At 34.0% G+C, this 25713-nt stretch overlaps 1 protein-coding gene across 1 annotated transcript in view; it reads left to right on the top strand.

Annotated features, from left to right (window-relative positions):
• Window positions 1-18047: 18047 nt before the first annotated feature.
• LOC129229374 (protein tumorous imaginal discs, mitochondrial-like) overlaps window positions 18048-25713 on the top strand; it is a 100599-nt gene continuing 92933 nt past the window's right edge. The window contains exon 1 of the mRNA XM_054863666.1: window positions 18048-18419. Within this exon, the coding sequence (XP_054719641.1) occupies window positions 18275-18419 (145 nt within the window). The 5' untranslated portion in view covers window positions 18048-18274. The remainder of the gene's footprint in view (window positions 18420-25713) is intronic.

Raw genomic sequence — 25713 nt, 5'->3', positions numbered from 1 at the left:
TAGGGAATGGCGCACCTGATGCTGATTTTTTCTTCCCTTTTTTTTTTTTGTAAAACTGGACGATATTACGGGATTTTAACATGAGTGATTAAATTACCTCCAGAAAATGTAGAATATGGCCTCCAAAACCTGTCCAAATGACCACTGTAGACTTCCCTCTTCCAATTTAAAGTTCGATTGACGTGAAATAACCTGAGAAAAGTCCATTTAGTTGGAATTTTTAGTTTTTATTTTCGTGGAATAAATCAACCCACCCAGAAAAAAAATCATTTTTTTTATCGATCATAAGGTACAACTTTGAGAAGAGAGGGGCACGCCCCTTCACCGTTGGAAGTGAGTGAACGGTTGCCCCCCCCCCTCCCCCACCCATGTCGTACGAGCCACCTATGTGCGCAATTTATAGCTTAGACGGAAAAGGAAAATGCACCAACATTTATCAGTTCTAAAAAAGCAATTTTAGTCTACATGGAAAAAACCAGACGTATTTGGGATGCAAGAAGCGGAACGGAATTGCAGGGAACGGGAGAGTTCTTGAAAATTTTTCGAAATTGAAGTTTAAAAACGCAGTGTTTCGGTACGGAAATGAGAATTTTTTCTTTTTGGGGAGGGGAGGATGTAATAGGTCAGATAAACCACCCAAGGTCCCCGGAAGAATCTTCAAAGCAGAAGTCTAAAATCGTAAATTTGGACAATTTTGTGTAAAATGAAGGGAAATGGGAAGAGGCGGATTTTCCCTGCCTACCGAATTTTTTTTAAAACTTAAGATAAGTTTAGATTAATTTTGGTAACGATAGGGAATTAGGGGTTCCTGTCAGAAATTTTGGTCTCAATTAGGCGATGTTTGATGAAAATGGAGAAGAAAGGAATTTGTTGATCTTCTGCGGAAAACTTTCAAACTCGAGGGCTTTAAGGCGCAATTTTAGATTATCAGTGGTGACGTTAGGGGATTCAGTGACTCTTCGAAAATTTTTAAAATTTGAAGTGTTAAAAACTTAATTTTCGGCCCTATTTGGTAACAATAGAGGAAAAGGGAGGAGATTCCTCCCGGAATTTTTTCGAAACTGAAATCAATTTTATGCTATCCATGGGAAGGAAGGGTTTGAGGGTTTTCTCGTGGCAGTATTTTCTAAAAGAGAAATTTTAAGCTATTGTGCTGATGCTAAAGAAAGGGGTCATTAGTTAGTAAAAAGGTTTCAGAGGCCTTCCTCATGAAATATTCCAAAATTTAAATCTTAAAAGCACTGTTTTAGGCTACCTTTAGAGACTTTAGATGATAAGAAGGGGAGGAGGGTCGTGAAATTTATGAATCTGACTCCCTTGGAAATTCTTTAAAATTGAAAAACTGAATGATATAATTTTGGTCAGTTTTTTGTGATAAAGTTGAGGTAAGAGTGGACGTTTGAGTAGCCTTCTCCTGACTTTTTTGAAATTGAAGTCTTCTAAACGCATCTTCAGTCACTTTAAGAGATATTTCAGGGTTTGATGGCTGCCCCGAGAAATTTTTGGGCCTTGAAGATATAAAAACCAAATTCCAGGCTATGTGTATTTAAACGTTAGAAGAAGAAAGGCAATTTGCTTTCTTTAAAATTGTTATGGAGGTGCTTTGCGCTTATTAAACAATCAGTATTTGAAGTTTATCATTTATTTATTTATTTTTCAGAATTGTACCAACGTTAGTGTTAATTTTGTTTTAAAGAAATTGTCCTTGCTGCTGAGTTTTAAGGTTTTTTGTCAGCACAAATAAAGAAAGTAAGTCAATTATAAAAGTCAATATTTAAATGAAATAAATTAAAAAGATAGCTTTGGAAATTCCTGAAATTTCGGAGTTTCGGGTAAATCTCCGCATTTCCCATGTGATAGTAAGATCCTGGGATAGGGACCCTTTACCCTTACGTTATTGCGGACCGTATTAATTGCTGATAATCATTTAAAATTTGTACTTTTGTTCCCTACTACGTACTTAGTTGCTTTCTCTTGACCAGAAGTTATAGGGTACTGCGGGTACGGCCTTAGATATGGATTTAAAAATGTTCAACTGGCTATATGTTTTATTTTTTTTCTTTTGGAAATTTATTTGAAACTAGTAGCTTTGGACATACATTTGCTAACTTTAATAGGGATGCTAAAAGCCTCAGGAAACTCCCCCTATTCCCTTAATCGCACTGAAAGTAGCGCCATACCAACAAATTAAATTTCAGTTAAGCATACGATAATTAATATTAATTAAGTTCATTTTTCAACTTTTTATTTACTTTATTTTCCTATTTATTTTTAAGAAAAATTTTTTTTTTACAGCGGGGCCCTTGCTGGGGCGGGGCCCCATTGGGCTCTTTTGCTCTAATCGGCTTAAGGCCGGCTCTGGACACAACCTGTTTCTTGGAATCAAACTTTAGAAGAATTCTACTCTTCTAGATCAGCAGAAAAATAAAGTACAAGAAGCTCTCACCCCACATCAAGTTCGTAAAAATTTCGATATTTGGTGGAAAAAATGATTTTTAAATAATCCTATCTCGATTAATGTGGAGTTAAATTTTAACTAGTGTGAAATTGCATTTTAAAATAAAGGCTGTCATCGTGGGGTTTTGAGATTATCTGTAAAGATCAGGGTTCGAAAATATCCAATATTTTGATATACAGTCGAGTCCCCACTTACGCAAGGGATGCGTTCCAAGACCCTTCGCGTTAGTCCAAATTTCGCGTTGTGGAAAAAGGTATGTGTAAAAACTTTTATTAACATAACCAATAATTTTAGACATGTGTAAACACAACCTTAAACAGTTAAAAACCTTTTCTTAACCATACCTTACTGTTTCTTACATAAATAACTGAATTTTTATTTGTTTTTTAAAAAAAAAGCTGTTTTATTCAACATAAAATACTGCTATGATGCACAAAAACAATGATCAATGGGAAAGAAGGACATAAAATAAACCAGTACTGTACGTACGGCATGTAGTAAGGAGAACAAATGCCCTATAGTTGTACTGTACAGTTGATTCAGTAATGATATTTGTAACTTAAAAAAAGTGAAAATGATGATTTATGCTGCAGTTATTCTAATATATTTTTAAATACAGTTGCTTCATTGGTTCTTTTATAAAGTTTCCATCTATGGCATTACCCCTCTTCCTGGTTTCTTTAATTTACAATAAAAAAACAGCTTCCATTTTCATAATTTTTGCATTTTGCTTGGATACTATTACTCGGTGAACTTTTATGGATTTCCTTTTCTTGACTATTAATTGTATGTATGGAAGATTCACTCATACCGTCATACCTAATTGTTGTGCTACCCTTCGAAGCATTTTTTGGTTCAGCTTCAGCTTTTCAAGAAGCTTTACCATTTCTTTAATTGTCAGAAACATTCTCTTTTTCTTTCTATCTTCACCAACTTTAGATAAAGCAGCGCTCCTAGGTGTCGTTATATTTCGTTAACTTTCGCATTTAGAATGAAAAAAAAAATAATGGAAAATGAGAAGTAGTTATTTATTTATGTAAGCAATAAAAGACTAGTATAGTGTTTGTACTTCTGCTCTCAGTGATTCTAATGGGATGTAGGTCCGTTCACGAGGAATTCGCGCTAGCTCAAAAATTCTTTACTGTTGAAAAAATTGCGTTATAGCCATTTCGCCTGAGTCAGATCGCTTTGTAGCGGGAGTCGACTGTATATTGGATATTTTGATATTTATCCGATGTTTTCAACCAATGCAAAATAAAGTGTTTAGTAACTGCTTCCTTAAATCACAGTTATTTATTTTCTTATATTATTATAATGCATCAACTTTAAAAGTAATTTTTCTTTCATTATTTATATTCATTTATTACATGTTCATGATTTTGCCTCACCCACTCAAAAAGTAATTCAATTGCATCCGCATTCATTTCAACCACTCATAAAAATAAATATATAAATAAATAAATAATCAATTAATCAGAGCTTATCTTAATTTGTTGAAGTCTTTAGAAAATCAATATTTTTGTCAGGAAATAGAACATTGAAATAAAGGGGAATTCAAATGCTCTAAAACAGTGGTGCCCAACATATGGCTTTCAGAACTGATTCATGTGGCCAGCTGAAATATCAGGTATAGATAAATGAATTTACTAAAAAATGTGGCTTTATTTTAAAGAATTTAAATTCAAGCATCAGTATATTGCATTCTCTATATTTTTACTTCACTTAAATTTATATATTAAAAACATACAAAAACAGTTTATAATTAATTTCTTTAGTATGCACTCACATTTTTTCAATCAATCACAAGTAAGTGCTTTGATGAGGTAGTGGCATTCACGTAAAAGTTTAAAACAGGAGTTCATTTTTTTTTTCCGCAATCTTGACTAAAACCATTAAAAAAATTAATTCATAGTTTTCTGAAAAGTACTCAGGACTGCTGAAATAACACTTTCTGGAATAAAATTTTTTCAATATAACTGTACCATGTGATTTCATTATAGGATTTGTAGGACCATAGGAGCTATTTGTTGGTCAAAAAATAAAATAAAAAATATTAATATTATTCAAAAATTGGAATCCGTACAACATGCCCCACTGTCCAACGTGCCCCACCTCCCTCTACAATTTTGTTGCGGATATTCCTAAGTGAGGTGCAGAAAAAACAAGCAAGTTTTCTCACAGTTCCTAAAAAATTTAGAATCACGAATGTTCATTACTTATTTTAGTCATCATAAACTGATGATTTCTCTTCTTAAAAGCAAAGATTATGCACAGTAACAAATATGTACATAAATAAATGAAAAATAATCTATGCTAGTCAAGAGATTGATGAATTAGATAAAATATTCCCCTGTAATATGTGTTGTACTTTTTCAAGTGTTTTTAAAACACATCCTGTTATTTGAAATTAAATTTTACAACACACTTAATGCAAAGTAGTTGAAATACAGTTCTATTTCAATTAAAGTGTGTTTATTTATTTTCCATTTATAATTTTATGAACTAGTTTAAAAAAACATTCCTACTAATTGTGTTCAGCCGTATTGATGATTTAGCACATTTGAAGAGTTTTACTTCTGCTTTTAAATTTATTTGCCCTTAATGTTTTTTAAGTTTCTTCCAGATATTCTGCAACTTGAAGAAAGCTGAACTACTAGCTGAATTATAGCCCTGATACAGATGTTCTAGAAAACTCATGATAGTATTGTACTGTTCGCTTAAAGAATTGTATAATAGAATGATCTCCAATATTTAGTTTACAAGGATGTCCAGAAATCATTTTCCAAGTTTTCTTAGCTTGACAGCTTTATCAAAACTAATGAAGTTGGTTAAAAAAATAATAAACTTCCATACATAATATGCCATTCATGTTTGTTATGCTTATTATGCTGATGACTTCAGGAAATTTGTTGCCAAAATGGTCTTTGGACTTTCAACAATGACATACAAACCAACAAAAATTCTGTGTTTAAATGCTAAATAGTGTAATTAAATGAAATTTTGATCTTCATACAAGCAGTGCTGTATTTCTGATTTGTCACGCTTATTATCATATTTATTATCATTCATTTGTATAATAATATTGAAATGTAAAGAGGTAAAACAAACAATAATTTTGCAACAGAAATTGAGAAATAGCTGGAATTCTGTTTTGATTTTCTAAATTTAGAGTTTTGAATTTGTTTTGTAAAACAAATGCTTTAAGGTTTATGCTTGTTTGTCATGTAAAAATATTGTTTTCAATTTAGATTTTTAATAATTTTTTTGGTATTCAATGCAAGACTAAAAAATTTAGGTATACATAAAATTATGAAAGATATATTTAGGTTTGTTTATTTCAGCATTAAATGAACAGTTCATTGATGCTTATTCTCTTTGTGTAGTTATCCAGAAATCGCCCCCCCCCCCTCAAGAAGAGATTTTTCTTCCCACTAAACTACAGGACAGGATTTGAATAACTGCAAATAACTCCAATTTTGGAAGGGATAGGTAGCAACTGATATATTAGTCCACTTCCGACTGTCAATGCCCCTTCTCTGTTTCTGACTAAATTCTGGAAGCATTTTTCAGGATGTTGGAATATAGGTCATGTTCATCCATCCATGATACGGAGTAATGAATGGAATTGCAATCTATATGAAAAAATCTGAACAAAAAATTCAATTTATTTCAATCAAGGTTTTTTTTTTTTTTTTTTTTTTCACAAACATTCACTTCACAAATAGTATAAAAGAAAATAAATTACAAGCATCAGTATATTTTGCCCTGTCTAATCGAAACTCCCTAATTGAGTAGATGGGAGTAAAGCCTATAACAAAATTTATTTTCTTTATGCTTATAAGTGACTGAAATTCTGAAATTTTTGATTAAACTTGTGTTTTGTCCATAGTTATTAGTTTTAGGAAATGATACTTTTTAGTAAAGAATTTTTAAAAAATTGATAATAATAACCACATTTTGAACAAGTGAATATTTTAAAGTTACGTTGCATTTCAGAAAACAAAGATTAATCTTTGCTTATTTTGTTACTTAAGCAGTTATTGACAATAATAGTTTGCCCCAAAATCTATAAAAACTACAAATTCTGTTTTGGTACTTTGAATTTGATTTTAATTGCCTCATTGAGAAAAATGTCTTTGTTTTCTCTCTTTTTTTTTTTTTTTTGTGTGTGTGTGTAAAAATGTTAGAAATTCTATGTTTGAAATAAAGTTTACAGATGTAACAACACCAAAAAATAAATTGAACATTAGAGACTTTTGTTGTAATCTTTATGTGGTAATGACCTGAACTGTTAGTATGGAATGAATGAGTTTTCTTCATGCTTTAAAATCTGTCAAAATTAAATGTAAACATTGCTTTTCCACGAACATTGAAAATAAGTACAAGTCCTCGGCTGGTGCTGGGAATGATTTTTTTTCTTTGTTTCATTAAGAAAGTGTCTACTTTCTTTTCTTTATAATATTGTTTTGATTTGAAAATATTGTTCAAAATGTAAGTAATAGATGCATGATGTGATGCAGAGAAATAAATAAATAACAATACATACATTTGTTTCTTATTCATATGAGTCGAAAATAAGTAATGTTTCAAATTACACCCCCTCAACTCCTCAATTTATTTCTGATATTTCTATCTACATCAAATTAAAGTAATAATTTTCAACTTTATTCAAATTAATATTTTAACCAAGAGTGCCTACTGAACCACTAAAATATTAAGAGGTTCTTGGTATTCTTTCTTTCTTTTTTTTTGGGGGGGGGGGGGGGTTGCCTCGTTTTTACCATCTAACTATTTCTAGTATTGAACTTTCAAATTTTCCTTTGCATATTTATCTTTCAAATTTTTAATTTAATGTTTAACTTAATCACATTTAAATCAGAAAATTGTACAGGGTAAACTTAAACATGCAATTTTTTTTAATAAAAAACCATTTTTATTAGTAATATTGCTTTTTAGATGGTTACAGGAAATATTTTTAGATTTAAAACTCTTTATAACGCTTGCCTTTCCGAAACAAAAACAAGCAATTTCTAATGTGCATTATCTGTCATTCATTTATTTATTTTCATTTTCTTACCTTTTTTTATCTCTTCATTTATTTTGAATCAATTAAATTCTAATACATGGAGGTGAGAATTCACATGCTACAACCCCCTACCCCCCCAAAAAAAATAAATAAATAAAAATTATTACAAAAAAAAAACTGTTGGCAGATTTAAATGGATATATTTTTGCTGTAATTAAAAAATAATAAATTATTCCTTAGTTTTAACTGTAAAAGGCATGTGACAGCAAAGTTGCACTTTTTGAAGATTAGCCCATTAGTGACTGAAGTTTTTAATTAAACTAATGTTTTGTTAACAGTTATGGGAAACGACACTTTGAAGTGAGAATTTTTAAACATTTTGTAATGATAAATATACGAATGTTGAAAAAATATAATGTGTCAAAATACATGTCCCCCCCCCCCCTTAGCTTCCCAATTTATTTCTGAATATTTCTACCTGCATCTATTTAATTAATATAATTTCAGTTTTCAACTTCATACAAATTAATCTTTTAACTAGGTGTGCCCACTAAACCATTGAAATATTCAGAGGTTCTTAATCTCTTTTTTTGAGTGGGGGGGGGGGAGCGAGATAAGATCCCCACAGTGTGGGGTGGCCCACGTCTTAAAGGGTCCAACAGCCTATGAAATTGAAGAAAAAAAAAATTGAAAAAACCTAGCACTTAGACTTATTTAACATTACAAACAAACACTGATCACCTCTGGGGAGGGGCCATACAGATTTTGTTACAGGGAGGCTCAAGATGTATAGATCCAGGCCTGGATAGGGTACCTTGTTTTAAGCTTTCTACATATGTCTAGTAGTATTACTCTTTCAAACTTTCCTTTGCATATACATGGGTGCCACACCCCTAACAGCACCCCCCCCCCCCCCATAGGTGACCATCCCAGGCATATATTTCCCTTCGGATTTTTTAAGCTAATGCTAAACTTTGTTCCATTTAAATCAGAAAATTTTATTTTTTTCCCTTTATAGAAAAAAAAAATAATTAATGCTTTTGATATCAATATAAGAAATATTTCTAAGTTCAAAAATCTTTATAAAGCTTAATTTAATGTAGCAAAAACAAGCAATTTTTTATGTTCGTTATTTGTTGCCAATTTATTTATTTTCATTTTCTTAATCAGTTTTTATTCCTTCATTCATTTTGAATCAATTGAAACTAATATAATTTTCGTTGTCTCGGAATCTTTTTATTAAATTGAAATTAATAGTATTAAAGAGAATAAGGTTTAAGAAAAAATCTGCTTTTAATACTGCTAAAACAGGGCCATTATGTCTTTTTTTAATGTTTGAATTTAAATCGATCGTTTCATTTTTTTGACAACATGCATTTTCGAATCAGCGTGCTTACATCCTTCAGAACCCGTTTCACCCACTCTTCCCGCTCCCGCTCGTGACTATTTTTTTAAAGGAAACTCGAAAGCGAACAAGGAGCCAATCTTGCAGCTCGGCGGTAACCCTATCTTCCCCTTGAAACCGGTTGTGCTTTCCGAGCGTAGCTGTTGTCGCAACTCTGAAAACTACGTTTTCATATAGGGACTCTAGTTCTGGCGCAGTGCACTCTCCCGATCTGTAACGAGCGTCTGCATCCTAGGAAGGGACTCTTACTCATGTCTCATACGATTGGATGGCGCGTACACGTGACTTCGTGGTGCGAGGACTTCTACTCATGTCTCATTTGATTGGATATTGAAACCACATGACTTAGTGACGCAATTCCCGCCGTTGTTCTGAATGATATTTTCGCGCTTTCGTTCTGAATGTTGAATATGGCTCTTCATAGGTGTTGCTCTGCTCGAAATGAACATGGAATTTACCTGTTCTATTTGTGGTGTTAGATTTTATGTGAAAAGATATTTAAAAAGCCATTTAGCTCGGATGCAAGGCTCAAGAAACTAAATTTCAAAAAAATGAATAAATAAAGGAACTTATACTAAAATTTTAAAAGTTGAAAATATTTTGTTATGTTTTAGAAAAAAAATTGAGGATAAATATAGAAACTCAACACGTATGAACGAATCATATCTTACTTAATAGAAATAACTTACTAGTAATAATAAATAATAAATTTTTAAGATTTAATCTGATGAATTCAAAATATAGGTAGAAATATTAAAGCAGTTAAAATCTAACAATACTCAATCCTATAAAAAAATTTTTTTGCAGGGGGGAGAGGACAATCCAGTAGGCTGCTAGGGGCCCTGCTGCTTTTTTGTGGGGGGGGGGCAATATTTATAGAACCTGCCTGTTTAACAGGTGTCTTTTGGGGGGAGGGATGGGCATCCTTGTGTATAGTAACAACCGGTGGACAAGAGCAGGAATTTGGGGATAAACCCCCTTGACTATAGCAGATTGGTTTTTGCATAGACTGACCAATCTAGAATAGTTAATAACGGAGCAGGAGGCAGATGTTGTTGGTTGGTTGAGTTGGTTTTTATGGCGCAAGAGCCCTTGAGGGCTATACTGCGCCAAACGATATTTTATTATATGCTATTTATTTTTTATTAAAGAATATAGTAAATAGAAGCATATTTTGAAGGAGAAAGCATAAAACTTCAAGTGTCAATATTAAAAAAGTGCAGCCGATAAAAACATTTAAACAATTTGAAGATAAAGACCAAATGGACGAAAAAATATCTTGAGAAACAAAGGAAGGACGAAATCACATAATGACCAGACAAACACTAAATTAAAAAGGAGAATCCAATCTCCTGGAGGAAGAAGTACAAATTTCGATGGGGTGGCTCTCCCAGCAACTCCTTCAAAGATGGGTTAAAATTATTAAAATATTTATAACGAATTAGATTAAAATTTGGGCAGTTGCATAAAATGTGCAACACTGTCTGATTTACATCACATGTAATGCATGTTGGAGCTGGTTCATGACATAAGAGATATTTGTGGGTGAATCTGGTATGTCCAATGCGAAGTCGAGTTAATAAGACTTGTTCTCTCCTGGTGATATTTAATGATCCGAAACCTCTTGTGGAGGGCTGGATCGAATGCAGTTTATTTTGGATTTCTGAATTCCAAGTCCCCTGCCAATACGTGTTGAGGCTTACAACGATGGCGTTTTTAATATCATTGAAAGGGACACTATTATCAACCAGGATACTTGCAGCTCTGGCATCTGAATCGGCTGCTTCATTCCCTGCAATGCCCACATGACCAGGGATCCAACAAAAGGTAACTTGAAAATTATTTTGCATAAGGTTTTTGTATAAAAGATATGACTGGATGACTATAGGATGGCTATTATTATCGCAACGAGTGATGGCTTCAACTGAACTCTTTGAGTCAGTGAATATCACCCACTTTCTATGAACAGATTGGGCTATTGATTCTAGAGATGAAAATATTGCTTTTATTTCTGCAGTAAATACCGAGCAAGATGTGTTTAATTTTTCTGCCGTAACTTGATCATTAATTATTGTGGAAAAGCCGACGTGCTCGTTTGCTTTTGATCCGTCAGTGAAAATGTGTTTATATCCAGAATATTTGCTTTTGATCTCATGAAAGACTTGTTGATAAACTGTATTAGCGGTAGTTTGTTTTGGGAATTTTGAGAAATCATTGATTATAGAAGGCATGACTTCGCACCATGGTTCAATTAGTTTTATTGTGTTAACGGTTTTGAAATCTGATAGCTGCAGGTCTGAGAGTACCAGACGCATTCGGATCCCAAATGTTGGGGTCATCGAAGGCCGGTGTAGAAATAAAGCAACATTAGATGGATTAAAAATGTGGAGATGTAGTGGATGATTGGTGCAGGGTTTTGTTTTGAAGTAAAAATTTAAAGAAAGTTTGAGGCGTCTATTGTTTAGAGATTGTTCGTGTGCAAGGATATAAAGACTGTTGATAGGCGAAGTTTGAAATGCTCCTGTGCAGATGCGCAGTGCCTGATTATGTATTGGATCCAGACTTTTCAGATAGGTTTTTGCAGCAGAGCCATAAATTTGACATCCATAATCAAGTTTTGAGCGTATCAGAGCCCTGTATATTCTTAACAGAGACTCTGTATCAGCACCCCAAGACGTGTTCGCTAAGACTTTAAGGATATTTAATTTTAATGAACATTTCTTTTTTAAATCTTCTATATGCGGTATAAATTTTAGTTTATTATCAAATGTGAGACCAAGGAATTTTCCTTGATCTTTTACAGCTATTGGTTGATTATTGAGGAGAAGATTTGGATCAGGGTGAAGTCCTCTTTTACGGCAGAAGTGGATACAGAATGTTTTTTGAGCAGAGAAAGTGAAGCCATTTTCTTCCGCCCATTGGGTTACTTTATTGATTGCAATTTGAAGTTGTCTTTCAATGATACTCATGTTTGTTGATGAGAAAGAAATTTGAAAATCATCCACAAATATGGTACCTTTTACAGCGGGAGGCAATTGGTCAATTAAGCTATTGATTGCTATAATGAATAGAGTTACGCTTAGTACACTTCCCTGGGGTACTCCTTCTTCTTGAATGAAGGTATCCGATAGAACAGACTTGACGCGTACACGAAAAGAACGATGTTTCAGAAAATTGGAGAGAAAGATGGGTAAATTACCTCGCAACCCATACTCATGAAGGGTTTTGAGGATCCCATACCTCCAGGTACGGTCGTATGCTTTTTCAATATCGAAAAATACGCTCACAAGATGTTTTCGTTTAAGAAATGCTTCTCTTACTGATGTTTCGAGAAGCATTAGATTGTCTATTGTGCATCTGCCACGCCTAAACCCGCTTTGATATGAGGATATGAGATGGTGTGTCTCCAGACTGTGCATCAGTCTGGCGTTTACCATCCGTTCCATGACTTTACATAATCAACTAGTGAGAGCTATAGGTCTATAGCTCTCAGGTTTATCAGATTGTTTATTTGGTTTAAGGATAGGGATAACTATTGCTTGACTCCAGGATTTTGGGAATCTATGTTCAGAATAAATTCTGTTAAAAAGCTGCAGAATATTTTCTAATGAAGACCTGCTTAGATTTTTTAACATGCTATTTTGAATTTGATCTGGACCTGGTGATGTGTTTTTTGATTTTTTTAAGGCAGTATTTAGTTCATGAAGGGTGAATTTTGCGTTGTATTGGTTAAAAGTGTTTGAATTAAAATCTAGAACTTTTTGTTCTTTGCGTGATTTGATGGTTAAAAATTTTGAGCAATAGTTATTTGCACTGGAGACTTCTGTCAAATAAGTCCCCATGCAGTCAGCCACCTCTTTGTAATCGGATAAAATACGACCATTATTCTCCAGAATGGGTGCACAAGATGTATTGTAGTTGCCAACGATTTTTTTTATTTTACCCCATACAGTCTTGGATGGGGTGGACGTCGTGATTGTGCTGACGTAGGCCTGCCACGAGTCCCGCTGGCTCTTCCGTCGAATCCTTCGAGCTTCAGCACGAGCTCGTTTAAGTGCCACGAGATTTTGTGTGGTTGGATAACGACGAAACGTGTTCCATGCCTTTTTTTGTTTCTTATGAGCCTCCTGACAATCAAGGTTCCACCAAGGCTTAGGATACTTGATCTTGCCTTTAGTGGTTTTTGGTATAGCAGCGTTAGCTGCGTTTAAGATGATGTCGGTTACTCGCTTTACCGCTACATCGATATCAATATCAGTCACTACTTCTGATTTAATTTCTGCCAACTGTTTAAATGCTGCCCAATCAGCTCGATCAATGCAAAGTCGAGCTTGCTGATGCTGCTGATGGCCGCAGCGTCCAGTAGAGGTTATCCTGATCGGAAAGTGGCCACTGGAGTAGAGTCCACCCTCCACCTGAAAATCCCAACGTGGCAGAAAAGAAGGTGAGCATATTACGAGATCGATGGCATGGTAAGATTGGGTAGAAAGATGAAAATAAGTGTTTTCACCGTTATTAAGGATGCAGAGATCATTGTCTTCAATAAAATTTTCTATTGTTAAACCTCTACTGTTGAAGTCTGGACTCCCCCAGAGAGGATTATGGCCATTGAAATCCCCCAAGATGACAAATGGAGGAGGAAGTTGATCAACCAGTGTCTGCAACTCCACGCTTCTTAAGTCATAGGAAGGTGGGATATATACAGAACAAACTGTGAACAGCGAGTGAAGGTGAACGCGAGCAGCTACTGCTTGCAGGGATGTGTTGATATTGAGCTGGCTAGATGCATAATCATTGTTGATTAGCAATGCCACTCCTCCACAACGACGGTCTCCTGACAAGCAGTCCTTGCGGTACATGTCAAAACCTTTCAACCTCGGTCTATCAGCAGGGGACAGAAATGTTTCTTGCAGACAAAATATGGCCGGTTGGTAATATTCGACAAGATCTTTGATGTCCATGACATTATGCGAGTAACTCTGACAATTCCAAGAAAGAATGCTCAGGGCCATTGAGAAAAGAGGAAGGAGAAACGGCCGAAAGAAGAGGGAGCAGCTCATGAAGGAGGATGGTCCGTCCATCCTTCATCGTCGGATGGCGGAAGGTCTTCGAATTCGACATCCTCGTCCTCCTCTTGGGGAGAAGGTTGCTGAAGTTTTTCAATTTGGGACTTTGTTAATTTTACTTTCTTGCTAGAAAGTAAAAAGTCCTCTTTTTTAAAATTATAAAATTTTGGGGGCCTCTGTTTAGAGACTACCCCAATTTTTGCGCGCGTTTGAATAATTTTCTTTTTTTCCACAGTTTTGTTTTGTTTTTGATCAGTTGGTTTTTTTGAAATTATTGTAGATGGGTAACTTGAACTCGGGATTTGTGTACTTAATATTTTAGTTTCGTTACTATTTTTTTGTGGAGGCTTAGGGGTATTGAGTTGTTTATTTTTTGATTTAGGGGAGTTAGTTGATTTAGTGCTGGTTATTGTATTAATAATTTGAGGATCTGTTTGTGTGCTGGTAGAATTGAATACTTTTCTTACTGCTGCAGCATATGAAAGTCCGGCTGAAGGCGTACGAGAATGAACAATTTTTCAGGCATCTGGATATGATATGTTCTGAGTGGTTTTGATTACTTGTATTTCCTTTTCGGAGAGCCAGTTTGGACATTTTCTAGAGTAGGACGGGTGATCTCCTTTGCAGTTGACACATTTATATTCCTTTTTGCATTCATTGCTGTCGTGGCCGGGCTCAGCGCACCTGGCACAAGTTTCTGCACTACGGCATGACAGTCTGGAATGCCCAAAGCGCTGGCACTTAAAGCACCGTAGCGGGTTAGGAATATATGGTCTAACAGGGCAGGAGAGATAACCAGCTTTGACACGTGAAGGGAGGATAGGCGTACTAAAAGTCAGAATGATATGTTTAGTATTCTGCATTTCGCCATTGCGTTTAATAGTGATCCTCTTCACTCCACTTACGTGTTGGTCTTTCATTTCTTCTAGAATTTCCTTCTCTGATGTAAATAGAAGGTCTGGCTCTGAAATAACTCCCCGAGAAAAGTTAAGAGTTGAGTGAGCTGTAACTGTACATAGATATGAGCCTAGTTGTTTGATAGCTAAAATAGGTTGAACTTGTTTAGGATGTTTGATCTCAACTAATAGTTCGCCAGTGCGTAGCTTTTTTACTGATTGGAACTCGCCGATAAGATTTATTAATGCCTTGTTAATTAAGAATGGGGATACAGCGGTGAATGTTAGATTTTCGTTCCTTTTGATAATAAAGAATTTTGCAGATGTAAGCGATTCAGTCTGACGCTCCCCACAAGGGGGAGAAGTGTTCTTTGTGTTTATATCCATAAAAAAACCAGAGAACTAGGGGGAAAAGTGGGGTCTAGCCCCTGTGTAGCCCCCCTACACAGAGGTAAGGCTGCGTACGACAGGGTTCGCCTGCTATCCCTGAAGCCTCCCGTTTGAGGCACCGACTACCCCCGGTACCACGCAGCCATAGGCACGGTTGACACACCTTGGCTTAGGGGTTTTTGTCCGCATTTGGTAAGTGTGATGAGGGAAGGAAGGGAAAAAAATCCCCTCCCGCCGATATTCTGTTTGAGCAACTGGGGGTTCACTACTCCTCCCAAGAGCTCGCCCCGAACTCACCACACCGCAAGCCCCCCCACCACGACAAGGTAAACGGACACGGGGGGGGAGGCAGATGTTGTTCTTCTCATTGAAGCCGAGAGTGCCAACAAACTAACCAGGTTGTTGATATGTTGCATGTAGTTCTGTCCTAGCCCTGCCATAAGAGCGGTAACTTACTGCTTCGTAATTAGTTGAATCGAACTACTGCTGAAAACTCATACTGATGAGCTAAATCTATTTTTGCTACCAGTTTCTTGGTCCTTGCTGCTTTAATGTGTTGGCGACTGTCTCCAGTTTGGTTATTCACTTTTCCAGACTGATGAGCCCATTACAAGGACAAAGCGACAGTCTCCGGATGTTATAGCAGAGCTGTCGATAAGTTGCATGTTTCTTACAAACGTAGTTTGCTCAGATATAATACTGCTGTATACATCTCAGATAGGAATTTTTTTAGTAAAACAACACAAGAACTCAAATAAGTGTTCCTTTTTTTGTGTTGATAAACCAAGTTCATCTCAAGCAAAATGCTAGAGCATTGTAACTAATGAGTGGATGAAGAAAATTTCACTCATGTTGATAAAAGGATTCCTTAATGCAACTAGAATGAAATTTAATTATGCTGAGTTAATTCACGACTTAAAAGCTTCTTTAAACATATTTATCAAAACTCGCTCCATGATGGATATATTAAAAAAATAAATGTATATTATATTTTCAATTACGAGTTCATCAGGAGATGGAAAATAAAGTAGAGTGATTTGGTCAAAATAGTAATATTGCAATAGTAATATTGACACATTCACGCATAAATAGGCCTTGAACCTATAGCTGGTTATTTCTTTTATATGCGAGTGATTTCTTTTACATGGGTGACATTCATCTATACACATATGTACACACACTCTCTTAATTTTACTAACCTAAAATCCATAGGAATTTATTTTATATGATGGAGTACATACTTAAGGGTAGCCGAGTTTTTCGACAAATGTTAGAGATAGAATCAGTTTAAATTTAAAGGTTCAATTTTCAAAACCAAAAGTTATGTACTAAATGCTATACTTTCCTGTAGCTGTATCACCAAGTGTGAATACAGAGGAGTGCCATGTTTCCTCCCCCCCCTCCCCACAAGTGATCAAACAGTCAAAAGCTACAAAATAGAACCAAAAAATTATCCCTTGACCACCTTTCCTAGAATCCAACAATTTGTTGATTCTAAGCTGTATCATGGATTTTTTATAAGCACACTGTATACAGTATAAGTACCCAGAATTCTATTTTATTTATAAACTACAAGTCTTTTTTCAATCGCGTACATTATAAAAATTCATGTAACATATCAATTGCACCGAATATTCAGGAAAAGTTCAGACCGAATATTCAGCTAGATATTGAATATTTGTTTAAAAAATATTTGAATTTTACACAAATGTAAAACAGAAAACAATCTGTTTACGGGAAATGTATATGCATTTCCATTTTTAGAATCGGAAATTTATCAACATTAAATTTAAAATAAACCGTTTAGAAGCAAACACTAATTATTACTGTAAGTGGCTAATTTGGTTTATATCTGAAATTCTGGCATAAGTGAATACTAACTTTTTTTTCCTGTTTCTGATGTATGATTTGATGATTGATAATCATGGCAACATGTTATGTTTTAAATAAATAATCTTAATACATTTACCTTACATACAAATAATATAAACCAAAGTTGCTTAAAATATCATAAAAAATTACAATATTTTTCATGTGATTTCCTGGCACATTAATCTCTTCAGTAACTGATAAATAATTGTATCATCATTGAAATAGAGGAATAAAATTGAAACATTGTAAAATATTTTTATTTTTCACTTTTAGTATACATGATCATTGAATTTCTATTACAGTAACAAATTTAAATTTGTTGTTTTTAAACAATAATGTTTCATATGGTGTAACACACAATCGGTGGTTTTCTTTCATATTACTATGTTACATTTAAACGAGGAAAATAGTTAGCTATAGATGTGTCATAAGATTAAAGAAATATTAAAAAGCAACAAGATTAAAATTTAACATCTGAATGTTTTCTCAAACTTTAAAATTACTTTAAATGTGATAAAATTAGTAACTAACAATTTGAACTGCGGTAGTACCTGTATATTGCAACTTTCATTCAATGTCTTAAATAGTATGCCAGAAGTAGTTTACAAATTACGGAACATTTAAATTTGTTCACCATTCGATTGCCGAATATTAAAGTATTCGGCCGAATCGAGTATTCGATTTGTCTGCCGAATAGCAGTATGCCGCATATCACCAGCCGCATTTTATTTTCGGAGACATCTATGTTCCATATTGTTGAGCTGCTTCATGCGACAACAAACAACAGCTAGCGTCACGAAGTCACGTGTTCTCGCCATCCAATCAAATGACACATGCGTAAAAGTCCATTCCTAGGATGCAGGCGCTCGTGATCTGTATCTGGAATCGTGTAAAAGTGGTCCTACGGTTGAAATCACTGGTTGAAATGCAAGACACGAGATCTGAGATCACTTGATGTATTTGACGGAGCTGAAATAATTCATTTCAATCGGCTGTGCCTGCAAAAAGATATCAAAACTTGTAATAATAACTTAATTAATTTTCACTGTAGCCGTGTTTCATACGAGAAGTGATGCAACTTTTGTTATTTAATTATTTATTTTTCCAGTCTCTTAAATATGGTTTTTCAAAAGTACAGAAGGAACTACTAACATCCAAAGAATGTTACTTTTGTCCTGCAATATGGTTTTAAACAGAACTGTTCATCAGGCACTAATAAAACGCTTGTGTTACTCTAATAGAAGAACATATTCTGTAATTAGATATCTTTTACAACATAATTCTCAGAAGTATCCGGAAAATGCAAGTATGTTATTGGTTAATTTTCCCGGAATATATTGTAATTATGTATGAAATTTATATTACTTAGTTGAAGGGTGTCTTCAATGCCTTCCGAGATTTCCGACGAATTCGTCCGAAGATGCTTAAGTCGGGTAAGGCAGTAAAATGCCCATGAAGTCAATGATTTTCAAATATGTTATTCGCAACTTCTGAAAGTAGCATGGGCGCTCATAAGTTTTTTTTTTTTTTTGGGGGGGGGGGGGGGGGTCAGCCCTTTTCCAGACATTGGTACCTACTGTTAATTTTTCTTCATTAAGTTTTAAGCATAAACAATCTTCTTTCATTTGTCTTTTAGAAGAATGATAATGTATTTTAGGTAACTAATTTTCACAAGGGATGAATTTCCTTAAAATGGTTAAAAGTTTGTCTGAATTTTAATACAAAATCTTTCTTTTTTGACTTTGAACGTTAAAGAAGAAAAAAATTATAAGTTCTTTTAAAATTTGAATTATTGCTTAACCATATAAATTTTCATAACCCCCCCTCTGAAGTAACGCATATGGGCAGGACTTGATTGGCCTTATAAACTAAACAAGTTAAGACTACTGCTTTATTGGGGGCCTCAACTCCAGAAAAATTGTATGATTTGTCCCGAAAAAGATTTAAGTTCTCGAAAAAATAAATTTCATTTCAAAGTGCTTGAAGGTTAGGGAAAATGCAGTTACTAAGTTTGAGTTTTTAAAATTTCTGATTAATGGGAAGGGGTCAAAATAGTCGAACTCGGCTCATTGCAGCATCCTGCATCAAACTTGTAAGAATCGTGACTCTTTTGTTTCTGTAACATTATTTGAAAGATAAATCCTAATAGTAATACAAAATTTAATTCTAAATAAAAAGCTTTAAAACACAGATGGTATGCAAAATAATAGATTTCCAGAAACTTTGCACTGTGTGTTGGCATAAAGCCTATATAAGCATGCATATAAGCCTGAATCTATGTACCCAGGGGGTAGTATGGGGCCCTGATGACTTTTTGCAGGGGCCCCAAAATTTGTAGATCTGAGCCTGTGTACATGGTTACGCAATTTGCCACAACTACATGTAAATAGTAAATATTTACAACCCATTTAATTGCTTTCAGTTTGTAGTAAAAGAATTTGATGCTGAACATAGACATAGGAAGCACCGGAAGGACACCAGTAGGAAGCTTTCTGGGTCATTTTCTTGAAATGGATCAATACTGAACATATTTTCTTTAAAAAATTTTCTTAAAAAAATGTTTTTCTACTGCATCTAGATAATCTCTCTGCGAATAAAATAAAGTCGACAAAATTTTTTTTAATGTTAAGTACCGGAAAATTAAATTTTAAATCTTAAGTAGATAGGGGAATGACTACCTGTTTCAGGGGAATGAAAGTCCGATTCAGGGAATGACAATCAAACAGAGCAATAACAAACACACAACTTCATGATTTCAACATTTATTAATTAAAACAATCAATAAGGTGCAAAGTTTGAAACATTTTTTGGTGAAAAATCATTAAAAGAAAACGTTTTTGCCCATGATCCATAGTGTACTGGGGCTATATCTGTTTTCCAATATAAGCAAAGATTAGGATGTACTGGCTACTTGTGAAATTTAATATTTCCAACTAGTTCCATCGCATCAACCTCATATTCCCCATTGCCTGTTGATTGTGTTAAATTCTCTCAGATATGTTCCACGGACCCAGTCCTCTTGTGTTTAGATGTTCTGAATAATTAAGTAAGGGAGAGTGGTAATGAATGGGCCAGTTTTCGGTTTTTAAATTTTGTAATTCTTTCTAATGCTTTTTTTAGCTCAAGATTGCTCCTTAGTTATTTAATTTATTTGGTTACATAAAAAAGTCATAAAACTTAGATTAGAATGTCTATAATGAAGGATGATAGAAAATAAAAACATCAAAATTTGGCCCATTCATCCCCACCCATGGGGCTGAATGTGCCATTGAAGGTAATGAATGGGCCATTAAATAGAATTCAATGGAAACATGTAAAACTAATCTTTTCAAAAATTCTCATGAATAAATAAAAACACAAGCAAAAAATGTTTATCAATTTTACTACATTTACTTTTAATTTATATTTATTTTCTTAATAGTTAAAATTTTAATTGCTTCTAAAATTCAATATTGTTGCTTTAAAATTCAATGGTAAAATTCAATACTATCATTGACAATGTGTTAATAAATAATAATTATTACTTAGATTTTCAAATAGAGAAATATTTTTTTAATGTTTGATTTAAATATACACCAGTCTGTAAAAGCAAACAATAGGACATTAACAAAAAAAAAACAATGAAATCAACAAAGCAAAAGCACATTATTCCACTCTAACCTTGTTAAATACTGGATGGAATCACTCATATCAAATTCAAATGGTGAAATACTGGCAGGTAGGGTTAATAACTGGACAGATCATTTTAATCATTTATGGAATTTAATAGCTAATTTTCAGGGGTCAATCCAGCGCCAAATTGGGGCCGCTTTGCAGCCCCTTCACAAAATTCCGCATGACAAAAGCGGCCCCATTCACAAAATTCCGCGCCGCAGAAGTGACCCCATTCACAAAATTCCCCATCGCAAAAGCGGCCCCATTCACAAAATTCCGCGTCGTAAAAGCAGCCCCTTCACAAAAATTTATAAAAAGGCAGCCTTTTCACAATATTTTTTAACCACAAATGTTTACGCGGGAGCCTCTTCCACCTTCCCCCATCTTATCTTTTCGCTTGCTGCGTGAGGTGTTTTTCCTTGAGAGCGTGAGAGGGGGGGACAGGAGAGGGACACTTGTGATTGGTAGCTTGTTTTCAGGAAAATCTTAAATTTTACTTCGATTACGCAATATATATTTAGTATTAATTTGTGTTGAGTTTCAAAATCCAATTCTAAAATAACTTTACTTAAAATAAAATTATTTTACATGCTGTTTTTATATTTTTATTTGTTTTGAAGATCTTGATTTCCTTACATCGGCCATGGTAAACGAATTTTTCGCATTTTTGATGTTTACTATACCTTGTTAAGAGGCAAACAAATAAAATTTCTTATATATTTATTAACATCATTAAATTGCAAAGTTTTAAACGAAATACCTACTCTGTAAGAACGTCAAAAGTCAAAAAATTAAACGCTGAATGCTGGTGCAGTATTATTTTGGGTTTTAATTACTTTTAAATTTTTCAAACACATACATGGAATCTTTAATGAGTATTTCACTTCTGTGTTAAGAAATATGTGATATCTTTGAGTCTGTTCATATTGTATTTATTAGGAGTTATCATTACGTTCAGCAGCATGTGCAATTTTCATTGCTCTTAAAGTATTTGAGAGGGGCAAACTGGAAATCTGTTGTGAGACTTTCACCTTAAGAAAGCGTGCCTTGCATATGTATATTTGTAAAAAGCAATAAATGTAATGTATGTGTCAAATTACGAATAAAATGTTAAGGGTCTTACTCCCTCCCTCCCCCAGCGCATTTTCTCTTGACAGCTTTCAGGTATTCTTCAAGAACTTGCAATCACCCCTGAAACCTGTCTAGGGCTTTTCTATAACGATACGACAGCTAAAAATGCTTTAATATAATCTTTTCCAAGAAAAAAATCACGAGAAGGTCTTTTTTACAAAAATAAAGAAAATTCACAAAAATATTTTGCTTTTTCACAAAAATAACGAAATTTCACAAAAATATTTTGCCTTTTCACAAAATGGGGACCCAAAAAATAAAATCTGGATCGACCCCTGATCTTTCTTAGGGTTAAAATGTGCAAATTTTAGAAATTACTATAAACCTATTTTAACAAGACAGTAATCTAAATGTATGGCAGCCAGTTATGCTTCAAGGTTTAGTCACTAGTCAGGCAGAAAAAGTTACTGATCTGGGCGTCTTAATAAATCAGGATTTAAAGTTCAGCCAACAGTGTAGCATAGCTAGTAACAAAACCAATAAGATGTTTATGTTTATCATTAGATCTATTTCAAACAAATCTAAAGAAGTTCTTCTACCCTTATATAGAAGTTTGGTAAGACCTCATTTGCAGTATGCTGTTCGACTTTGGTCGCCTTATCTTAAGAAAGATATTAATGTATTGGAAAGGGTTCAAAGACGGGCTACAAGGCTAATAAATGGATTTTCTCATTTAGACTATGATTCCATGCTTAGAAGGCTTAAGATGTACAATCTTGAGCAAAGAAGAGACCGAGGGGACATGATTCAGTTGTTTAAATTTATTAAAATGAAAGATGTTACAGGGCTGAAGTTTAGCACTGAAAACAGGACAAGGGGTCATTGTTTTAAGCTATTTAAATCTCGGGCTAACATGGATATTAGGAAAAATTATTATTATAGCAGGGTAGTGGAACCTTGGAACAGCTTACCGGAAGAGGTGGTAATGAGTACGGGAGTAGATAGTTTTAAGAGGGCCATTGATCTTCACTGGGAATTGTAAATTGACTTGGATCAGTCTAGCTGGGCCCAGAGCCTGTTGCTGGTCGTCACTTTTGTATTTGTATTGTATATTAAAGAGAAAATTAGAAAAAAAAGAAAGAAAACCCCATTTTTTGGTGGCCTATCCATAACCATGATATAGTGGCCCATTCAGCCCCACCTTTACTTCTGGAATTATATTCAAGTATTTTTAATACATGAAATTCAAACAGCATCAAAATACATCTTAAAATTAGTTTACAGATTTGGAAAGACTTGCTAATACATATACCTGCAGTGAAATAATAGATTTTTTTAGCTAGTATTTATTTTACTGAAAAGCAGGGTTGCCAGATGTAGTATTTTTTCGCCCCAAATTAGGGGCATAGTACTTTTTGTAGTATTTCGCTAAAAAATGGTTTATATGATTTTTTTTTTATTTCAAAAAAAAAAAAAAAAAAGAGAGAGACAAAACAAATTAAAAATTTCAATTTCTGATTTTTAAAAAAAAATCAATGATGAGAATACATATATATTTTTAAACCACCACCTTAGGCATCATATTAGAGTTGAAAGCTTTCAATGTGCTGTTATCGGGTACAAATTGAACACAATTCCTTTCTAAACCTTTCTTTGCTACTATAATGGTAGGAACATTAGCTGTGGTCAGCCTATTTCTGTTTTTAGTCTTTATTTGAGAAACATTGCTGAAGATCCTCTCACAATCAGAATTTGAAATGGGCAGAGACAAAAGTAAGAAAATAAATTTCTCTAAATTTTTGAACTTGAAGTTTTTCCTTTCCTTTATCTTTCCCACTTAAGACCAAAATTTCCTCATCGTTATTGTTGAGTTTTCCTCATATATTTTGCTGGTGGTTTCACATAAGATAAAAGATCTCCACTCATCATCAATTACTTCTTTTTCTTCAGGAGCAAAGTGATTACCAAATTGTGACAAAACTGGCAGTAAAGTAGGTGTTTGGCCAGTAACTGCTGTTGCTGGATCTAAGAAACTCATAAGTTTTAAAAGTGGATTGTTAAATGGCAGCCTTGATTTTCCTTCCTTACAGAGAACTATCAAGAAAACTTGACGACAGACTGTAAAAAAATCCATGATTTTTTCATCATTCTTCGAAACAGCATTTGAGTGAAAAAATGAAACACTCTTAACCCCAATATAAATTTCTCTCAATAGCAGGGATTTACTGCTGATTCCAGATCAATATCTTCTGCATCAATTCCTTTGATATATGTAATTTTCATATACATACTGCAAGACCCTTATAAGCTTCACTGCTAGTTTTGTAAAAAGAGCTAACTACAGAACCTTTAGCTTGAAATATTGTAGATAACTAATTTTTTATCTTCAAGACATGACTTATAAAAAATAAATAGTTTATTATATGGGTTTATGTACATTTCATGAAGCCTTTCAGCTGCTAACAGTCTTTTGCTCAAATGTTGTTCAGTGAAATACAGCTGTAATGCATCCCACTGCTCAAGTATTCAGTCTACACAGTTGCCAAGTGACAACCAACGTATGTCATATAGTTTAAGAATGTTATGCATAGGAGTATCTGTAAAGTTTTGAAACTCAATAAACTCTTCTCTTCTTTTTGAACTATATGAAAAATAGGATTGTAAGAGTCCCTTATCAAATCTTCAACTGCCCTTGGCAATCTTAAACAGGCTTTACTTACTGCTAATGCAGTTGAATGACATACTCATCTAATAAAAATACAATCTGGCGAGACATTTTTTTTTTTTTTTTGCACAATGCTGTTATGCTCGCCAAACATTACATTTGTGGTATCGGCCGCAAAATCCACTAAATTTTGAATTTGCAGGCCATGGTTATTGATTTCTGCTGAAAGCGAAGAAAACAATCTCACTGATGATTTGTCTTTCACTTCCACTAACTACAATAATTTAGTTTTTATAGCTCCAGATGCTTCAGAATGGTACTTTATAACAACCGCAAGATTGCTTTTCACAGAAATATCGGTGGATTCATCAACGATAATGGAATATTTAACTTTAGAAATATCATTGGTACCGGTAGTGTCATCAAGCATTTTTCTTTTCATGTAAACACTTAGAACTCTATTTGTCGATGCTATTGCCTTGGTCCTTTTGCAAGAAAATCTCTTCGCAATAGTTTTCTGGAAATGAATTTCATATGACTTCAAACAGATGATCCATAAATTTGAAAGGTATATTATGTTCTTCTAATGCAGCACAAATTTTTAACCTCTGCTTTTTTCACACTATTCTCTACTGGTGTAGATAAAAATCTGGAAATTGAGCTGTTTCCTGAAAAATGTTTCATGTGCTCAATATGTGTAGCGGTTTTTACGTGCTGCATCAGACTAGTTTTGCGCAGTATCATAGATGTACCACAAGCTTTGCAAAATGCATTTTCTTCACTATCGTCTTTTGGCAACCAGGCTTTGAACAGGTTATGTTTTTCCCATTCAGGGCGATATTTTTGCTTCCTTGTTTTACTGCCCTCTTTGTCTTGAGAACCTTTCTTCGCAGACTGTTGAAATAGATTGTCCTCGCGGTTTCCACATTTCATCGTGCAAAGTACGAAATTTATATATGCATGAACAAAATCTGCGCATAAAATAAAATTTTTATCAAATTTTTTCTGAAAGCACCTTGGATCAAATAAAACGTGTACCAAAATAAACAAAGCAGAACTGTTGCCAATTTGAAGAAAAGAAGTGGTAAAACAGGTAAAAACGAAGTGGAACAGGAAAAATGAAACAAATAAATATATATCTTTTAGTGTTAAGATTCATATCATATATGTATCTGGTAATATTGTAGTTTTATAAAATGTAATTCTAATT

The sequence above is a fragment of the Uloborus diversus genome, chromosome 9, assembly GCF_026930045.1.
Source record: "Uloborus diversus isolate 005 chromosome 9, Udiv.v.3.1, whole genome shotgun sequence".
Classification (NCBI taxonomy): Eukaryota; Metazoa; Arthropoda; class Arachnida; order Araneae; family Uloboridae; genus Uloborus; species Uloborus diversus.
The sequence above is the reverse complement of the archived record's forward strand: the minus strand, read 5'-3'. Positions and strand labels throughout refer to the sequence as shown.